Raw genomic sequence first — 9,005 nt, 5'->3', positions numbered from 1 at the left:
AGTTAACCTTTTGAGTTCGGTATTGTTGTTTTACTTTTAACAATTATTTCTTCTCTCAAAATACTTTATATATTCATATATACTACATTGTACTGTGATAAGATAGACCTATTTTAACCCTCTAATCTGATATAGTGAATTCTCTACATTTACCACTATCATATGATTTTCTGATAAAATCATATCATTCATATTTCTACAAAAAATAACAAATTGTAATTTCAAGAATTTTTATTTCAAGCTTCGTGTATTTCAATATCTACAAATGTTTATAATCACTGTTTTTTAATACATAACTATCTTTTAAATACTTTTTTAATATTATATACAACTACACAATGTATAAAAATCGCAAATCAGGATTTTGCAGAAACCCCAGATTTGCATATAACACAACACGATAAATGTTCTGGCAATTTTACACACACACATTTGTTTGAAAGATCTTCGAGGAGATCTGTACCAAAAGGGTACATATAACTAAAGAAGGGTTGATCCTTCACACTCTGATAAATTTTTCACTAAGATAATATCAAAAGTCAAATTATCCACCGTTCAGTGAAACTAGTTTTTGTTTGTTTCTATTTACTTATCTCTATGTAATAAATATGTAAACATTCAAATAATTACTTTGTAATTTAGTAATGTTGTATCTACAAAACAGATTTGTAGGTTATTTCGATGTTTATTTTCTATATTTACTATTTTGATACGTAAAAATCACGATGGAACCAATTTTAAACAACCTGAACTAAAAGATTGTAAATGTTTAAAAAGAATTTCCAGGTCATCTGATATTACTGTTTAAAAAGAATTTCCAGGTCATCTGATATTACTGCAACATTTAAGAAATAACAATCAGTCTGGCAGTTATTGTTTAAATACGATCGAAATCATAAGAATAAATATAAAATGAATACCTGTACATTTTTAACATCTAAAAAAAATCGAGTTTCAACTTTTAAATATACTGACTTACATAGATACATGTATGCTAATAGTTTTCTTTCAATATACACACGCAACCTGATACAAAGTATTATACTATTAAATACATTTTGCATTAAAGAACAAGTTTTGAATAATAAAAAAAAATCATTAGTAAACTTACAATATTAGTCACAAATTACTGTCGCAAAAAGCAATACAATAACGTATTATGAATATCACTATTTAGTTTACAAAGAAATGCAAGTATTGAATGTAAGTCATATATCCCTGAATATTATGTGTGAGTAAAAGGTAGTACATTATATATTTTGATTCTTTATAGTATTTCGGTATTTTCTAGTTTTATCGATAAATGCAAGTAAGTTGTCTTATTCCACTCTGACAATTTCTAGCAGCACAAGCATACTCTCGAAGAAACTCGTTTCTCACCTAAAAATAGTAGAGAAAAACATCGATAAAATGCAAACAATCAATCAAAAATGATATTATGCAAAGTGGAAAACAAATAATATTAATGTTCTCTTCAAGTTAATTTATCAAAGATGTTAGAAATGTGTGAATACGGGCTACATCAACAACGAAAAGAACAGCCTCAGAAAAATGCAATATTAACCTACAACGGCCATTAAGTTTCTCCAGGTTTAAAAGTAAAATCTCTCTTGCTTCCCTGTATCCAATAGACTGAGTATTAAAATCTTATTCACGATTGAATTGTGAAGTATGAATTCGCATGGCGGATGATATATTATGCATAGCAAGCAGAACTTTCTCTGTCGATGCGCCCTGTGTCACTTATATCGAAATTCGAGCGATTCTCCCGGTTCCTGTTTTTTTCATTAATTTCTCTCTTTTAAATCTATTTACGAGATTTGAAGATCAGGGGTCTGTTGTTCAACTTGTCGTTAGGGCTAACGCGTCGTTAAAATTTCTTAATCATTCGATTAAAATTAATCATATGATTAGTGTGTTGTTCAACTTGTCGTTAATTTTAACGCTGCGTTAAAAAGGCTAAAACTGTCGTTAAACTTAATCCACCTCTTTGAGGTGTATTAAATTTTAATCATATGATTAAAGCATCCAAGATGGCTGCTGTATCAATGCAAAAATTATTTTATCCTCGAAATATGAGGCGTTTAAGAGATATTTAGCTCCTGGAAAGAGATTTCAGCCATAAAATACCTTAATATTTGAAAGAAACACAATATAGTTGCTAGGAGTTGAGTTGAAACATAAATTGGAAAGAGATTTGACAAGATAGGGCGAAGGATAGGACGCACACATACAATGGGCATTTGATAACAGAGAGAAATTGCACATTTCGGCAGTTTTTTGTTTGTATTTTACCGCTCAGTGACAGTGTTGATTGCAAAAAAACTAAACGTACGGCTGAGACGGGCCACATGTTATTGTGCGGAACCATTCAGCAAATTATGACGAACAGCTTTCATAAATAAATAATGTTACCATAGCATTAATGTACAGGCCATAATTGATTTTCAAAGCAAGTCTTTGCTAATTTCCCCATTTTCGAAGTTCAAATATTAGCACTTTCAGTTTCAGTAGCGCCCTTGACCTAGTCCTAACTGTTTACGCAGGTAAATTATGATGGGTGAATTCGTCCCCGTATATCTCGGACCTTAGGATTTTTATCTTTACACGGAGTTTTTAAAAAGTGTATATTGTTTTCCCATTTAGTAAAGCTTATGAGCTATGAGGATCCAAATCATGGGTGGATCCAGCCATTTGGGGGGGGGGGGGGGGGGGGAGGGGGTTCCAACGTAGCCCAGATTAAAAGAGTTGTTTCAAACCTCACGTCGCCTTTCAAAAACTTTGATTGTCAAATAAAAGGGGGATTCCAACCCCTGGACTCCCCCTTAGGCCTAGGATCCGCAACTGCAAATATTTATAATGAAAATATACTGCCATCAGTGTTTAATATTACATGTATTACTGATTAGGTTATTAAGAGACTGAGTCAATAAAATGTCTCATATTTTTTTATCTGACACAATATACAAAAACAAGCACCTGTTTAAATTTTAGAATCTAGGAAATCTCATATTCGAGTGTCAGATATATTTCAAAAGAAGTATTATACCACCGTTGGGAGAGAGGTACAACAATGTATGATTTATGTGACTAGTGCTTGTTTTTCCAGATCATCACAGAATATACTTTGATTTTTTTAACTTCCAACTCATCTATAGATGCTTCTCTGGTTAGTCCGAGTAAGAAATGATAAGTATAAATTATCATAAATTGCATCAATATTAAAAAATAAAGAGCATGCAAATATCTCATAGAGAAAATAACACGGATAATTTATATTGACCATTTGTTATATTGTTGTGGTCTTCAGTGGCGACACGTACATGCAGGTCATGTTCCGGAGCACCTGAGACAACCCCTAGTTTTTGATGGGGTTCGTGTTGCTTATTCTTCAGTTTTCTATGTTGTGTGTGCTATTGTTGTCTGTTTGTCTTTTTCATTTTTGGCCATGGCGTTGTCAGTTTATTTTCGATTTATGAGTTTGACTGTCCCTTTGGTATCTTTCGTCCCTCTTTCATAAATTAATTTCACTTCGTTTACAATGGATCAAATCTACGAATGGATCCAGGTAATGGGTGCAGTAGGAGGTCCACCGGAGTTTTGAGAGAGGAATTCTTGGCAATTGTAACAGATGGAAAATTTAGGGTCAGAATTCATAAAACAGACATGGGGCAGTGGCAAATATGGCATGCATATTTGAACACACAGAGGGTAACCCTGGCACCGGCTGTTTTCCCCCAAAAAAACATAAATCTATTTCTCTTCTATGTGACTTCAGACTTTATGTTTTCAATTTTAGTTTCACTTTCTATATTCTGTATTTATTCTTATGTAAGCCCAAGGTGAAAAATTAATTGATGCAGGAATATATTAATAATAAACATCTTTGAGTTGGGCTATTTCTTTCTGTCCGGGTGGGGATCAACTTCAAGCAGACTACATGCATGCGTATAACGACACTGAAGATTTTTTTTTTTATAAAGACAATTGTTGTCAGTCATGACGTCCTTGAATAGATCAGTTAGAAAGCAAGGTTTGAAGTTTAAGTACACAGGAAAACCTCATTTCTAGTGTTGAAAATAGAGGGAGCAAAAGTTCCACATCCAGGGAATATTTTTATATAAAGAACTTTTTATTTGAAAGGTTTATCTTTTTTCAGTTTAATTTAAAAATAAAAAAATAGACAAATTGTGATTGGTCTTTCTTCCTTTCTTTTGTTATCTTGTGAATTATCATGTTAAAATCCAGTGGCAAATACTTCATGCCTTTATATAACGGAGAACAATTTAATAAGAGAATGTATTTCAAACAAGAAGCTAAACTTTTTGCCACAAAAATAGATACATAATCATAATTCATAGTTATTTTATTCACAGTGAGCAGCCATCTTTGTTGTTCGGTTGTAGCACAATCTCATCAAATGGTAAAAAAGACCACACAATAGGTTCAAGGACACAGTTATCGTCCTTTGATTTTCGTTAGTTAGTCCCTACAGTGAACAGTGTATAACTTGCATTTGTATTTGATACACTTTCACAATTTATTTCTTGATATCTAATGCATGAAATATTAAGTAGGGGCTGTTATTACATGTTATAATAATTTGGGTGCTGAATCTTTATGTTAAGTAGTGATTTGGTCAGTTTAAAAAAGGTCAATTTTTATTACGTCGGAAGCTGTCATTTAGAGCTGGTAGAAGAATCTATTAATTTGATCTTATTTGTCTCACTAGTAGTACACTACACTGTAAAAATCTTTTTGAGAAAGAGTAGGAGCAATTTTTTAAATTTGAATTTATTGTCTAAAAGAAATGCTCCACGAAATAACTGTGTTCTCGGGCCAATAGGGACCAAATAAACATCTTCTACTTGTATACCGTAAATCCGCATTTGGATGTGCCTTTAATTCAGTTGTTGCATGTCGTTTGTTGCTATATATATTATTGTTTTACGTTCTTAGTTTTGTTCATGAATATATATAAGGCCTTTTGATTTCTATTTTGAATTGTTTTACTGCCTTCATTTGTCATATCTATAGGTCTTTTATACCTTATGCTTCGATATGAGTTTTGCTCACTGTTGAAGGCCATACGCATAGTCAGCTATAAAAGGCCCCGAGAAGACAATGTAGACAATTCAAACGAGAAAACTAACGGCCTTATTTATATATATATATAAAAAAATGAACGAAAAACAAATATGGAACACATAAACAAACGACAACCACTGAATTACAGGCTCCTGACTGGGGACAGGCACATACAGAAATAATGTGGCGGGGTTAAACATGTTAGCGGGATCGCAACCCTCCCCTAACCTGGGACAGTGGTATAACAGTACAACATCAGAACGAACTATTTCAGAGGTGTTTTCAGGGGCCCAGGCCCCCTCCCCCTTTTGTAGAAAAAATTTGGTTGATTATATAAAGGGAATCACTGTAGCATGATTGGAGCGGGCCCCCTCTAAGGCAGTCAGTGCCCCTCCCCCTTTATGAAAATTTCTAGAACTAACAATTTGTTATTTCAGTTTTAAAAAATTATTGAAAAGGTTCTCGGACTGTGCCATTACACTTGCACAAGTGAATATTTAAAATTGTCACACTGTATCTTCTTTTGCAGTGTGAACTGCAATCGATTACAGTTCTGTTATTTATTACGATCTACACCATCCGTAAAAATGATCTGAAATGTTAACTTGGCATGCCATACTTGATAAAATGCGGACGTGAAAGAAAGCACCCTTCACATACGCGTCAATATGGAGATCGTTATTCCAAATTATTTCGTCATTTATAAACAAAAGCGTATCTTTCGCATGTGTAGAAGGTATGACTTAACTAACAACAAATATTTTAACAGATATTTGGAGGAATCATTATGTAAAAACAAAGACTTCAACTGAATTATCATTGCAATCATGGACACTGTCGTTGTTGTCAAACACCAAATTCCGACATTAAAATCATGGTCATGAATGATGCATTTTGATTGAGGACCGAAGACAATCTCTGACATTGCTTCTGAGTTAGAACAGTCACATGTTGCATGATAAGACTATTTCAACAACGACTGAAATTTTTTAATATAATTAAGAAACAAACTGATTTCAAGTTATTCATTGCATGAATGTTGGTTTTTCGACCACCTGCATGACCTCATCATTTCAGATACCAAGATTTTTGAGCAATAACATGAAAAACTCTGGCCCTAGTCATAATTTAAAGTGGAATGCAAATGCTGATTATTACAAAATGCACCCGAAACCATTTTCATGGTAAATAAATGCATATATTACTTTTGAATTTGAGATTACTTATATATAGTGCATTCACTGAAACTATTTTTTCATTCAAGCATATTTCATTTTGAACTGGAAACATATCTAAAATATTTTTATGTTTCCATAAGAAAAAACATGAATATGTTATAAGATATTTATTCAATAATTATTGGCACCCAAAACCAGTTTAAAAGAAGAATGTTATAATTTAATGCATCAAAGGAAGTTTTGTAGGCCCTGATTTACAATGCATTGTGGGAAACACTTGCTAACTACCCAAATTTAATCATATGATTAAAAATTAATCGAATGATTAGTAAATACAATGATTAAAATAAGTTGAACAACGCAATTTAATCATTGCATTTACTAATCATCCGATTAACTTTTAACGACTGATTAAAATTAATCATATGATTAGTTTAATCACAAGTTGAACAACAGACCCCTGTTAACTACTGTAGTCTTTATTTAACCGATTTCTGTAGGAAGGGAGACAACTTTCGTTCGATTTCTTAAATATTATATCCGTAATTAACTTGTATCATGACAAAGACTTTGATGTAGGTGCAAAGCAAGCTATATAATAGAATGAAATTCAAAACAGTGTAGCTGTGGCCATTGATTGACACATTAAAATCATCCATTGACTGGGACAATTTACGTGAACGTTTGTCTGTAACGACCACTGTTCACGACGTACCTACGATAGACATTTAAACTGTGGGGTCATCAAAGGTTTCTTAACGCCTTTAATTATAAAATAATTCGAAAAATTAATCAGGAATAACCTTTGTGTTTTGATTTATATAATTGATATAAATCAAAATATCGTGTTATTTCTGATTAATTTTTCGAATTACTTTATTCAGGTGTTGAGAACCTTTGGTGACCCCATAGTTTAAGTGTCTTTAAAAAGTACATAGTGAGCATTGGTCGTTACATACAAACGTTCACCTAAATTGTCCCAGTCAATGGATGATTTTAATGTGTCAATCAATGGCCACAGCTACACTGTTTTGAATTTCATTCTAAGTCCATCATACAGTAAGAATTCAGGTAGCTAAGTTGACATTTTCCCTTCATTCTAAAATTGAAATGGAAATTTGGAATGTATCAAAGAAACAACAAGTACCCGACTAAAAAGAAAAAAACAGCCGAAGGCCATCAATTGGTTTTCAACACAACGAGAAAATCCAGTACATGGAGGCCGACTTCAGCTGCCCACTAAACAAAAATGTGTACTATACTTAAGTTAAAACGGACGTCATACTAAACGTCATAAACATAAACGAACTAAAATTAAAATAAAAAAGTCCTGATGCTCCCGACTACAGACAAGTAACAAAATGTGACGGGGTTAAACGTGTTTTGTGAGATCTCAATCCTTCCCAATTACAATTAGCCAATGTAGATTATAGTCTTTATGATACAATAATGTGTCCATACATATGTATATTATTACCCAAAAAATAAGTTGAAACAAGAAAGTAGTTTAAGACGCTAGCACTTGTCCAACTTTCACTTTCGGATTGCGTCTTACGAACAATTAAGTAATAAGTACTGCACAGTAGAAAAATTATTGTTAATTAGCATAACTGAACTGCCATTTACTTTTGTAGTTTAAACGATTTTTTTTTAATGCACTCAAAAGAGTATTCTTGCTAGCACATGAAAACACTAACATATTAAATCCTGCATCACCACCAGATCTTATTTATCAAAAACTTGTGTTAAACGAGGGGCGAAAGATACCAGAGGAACAGCCAAACTCGAAAACTGACAACAAACATTATATTATTTAAAAGCTAAATGTTTATAGTTATCAAAGGTACCAGGACTTAATTTATACGCCAGACGCGCGTTTCGTCTACATAAGACTCATCAGTGACGCTCAGATCAAAATAGTTATAAAGCCAAACAAGTACAAAGTTGAAGAGCATTGAGAAACCAAAAACGGCCAAAGTAATCTATTCCTGGAATAAGAAAATATTAGTTTTTCGAAAAATTCAACGTTTTGTAACAGGGAATTTATAAAAAATTACCATATAATTGATATTCATGCTAACTACTGGGCTGGTGATACCCTCGGGGATTATGCAGTGGCATCGACCCAGTGGTGTTTAGCCTTGTTTCAAATTGAACGTATGGTACATGATGTAATTTCAAGTGTGCATTGTTTTCTAATTAAAGATTCTTTTTTCCTGAAATGCAAATTGCAGTTTGATTTTGTAATTATTAGCAAATAGCAGTTTGATTTTGTAATTATTAGATTTTTATTAACTTCAGTTTACCAAAAATACCAAACATACAATAGATTATGGTGCCTCTATATGGGGAACACGTGATTTTTCATGTATAAATAGTATTAAAAACAGAGCCATGCGTTTTTTCATGGGTGTAGGAAAATACACGCCTAATATGTCTTTGTATGGTGACATGGGCTGGATGCCTTGTAAAATCAAACAGTGGAATAGTGTTTTTAGAAACTGGACACGTTTTAATAAAATGAATGATGATAGAGTAAATAAAAAAGTGTTTATATGGGGTAACACATGTAAAAAAGTAAAAAATTGGATAAATAAGTTTAAAGAACTTGATATGGAATATTTGTGCAATGGTGCTATTTTGAACAAGGATTTCAAGTTAGTTAAGAATATTGAAAATGTATGTTTTGCAAAATTTAAGGAAGAATGGTATGACAAGATTATGACAAGATTATGTCAG

At 32.5% G+C, this 9,005-nt stretch overlaps 1 protein-coding gene across 2 annotated transcripts in view; it reads right to left on the bottom strand.

The window, feature by feature from the left end:
• Nucleotides 1–216: 216 nt before the first annotated feature.
• LOC139488329 (uncharacterized) overlaps nt 217–9,005 on the bottom strand; it is a 45,775-nt gene continuing 36,986 nt past the window's right edge. For both annotated transcript variants that reach the window (XM_071273863.1, XM_071273864.1), the window contains one exon: nt 217–1,380. In XM_071273863.1, coding sequence (XP_071129964.1) covers nt 1,294–1,380 — 87 coding nt within the window. In that variant the 3' untranslated portion in view covers nt 217–1,293. The remainder of the gene's footprint in view (nt 1,381–9,005) is intronic.

The sequence above is a fragment of the Mytilus edulis genome, chromosome 9, assembly GCF_963676685.1.
Source record: "Mytilus edulis chromosome 9, xbMytEdul2.2, whole genome shotgun sequence".
In the NCBI taxonomy this organism is placed as follows: Eukaryota; Metazoa; Mollusca; class Bivalvia; order Mytilida; family Mytilidae; genus Mytilus; species Mytilus edulis.
This window is presented reverse-complemented; position numbering and strand designations above follow the sequence as displayed.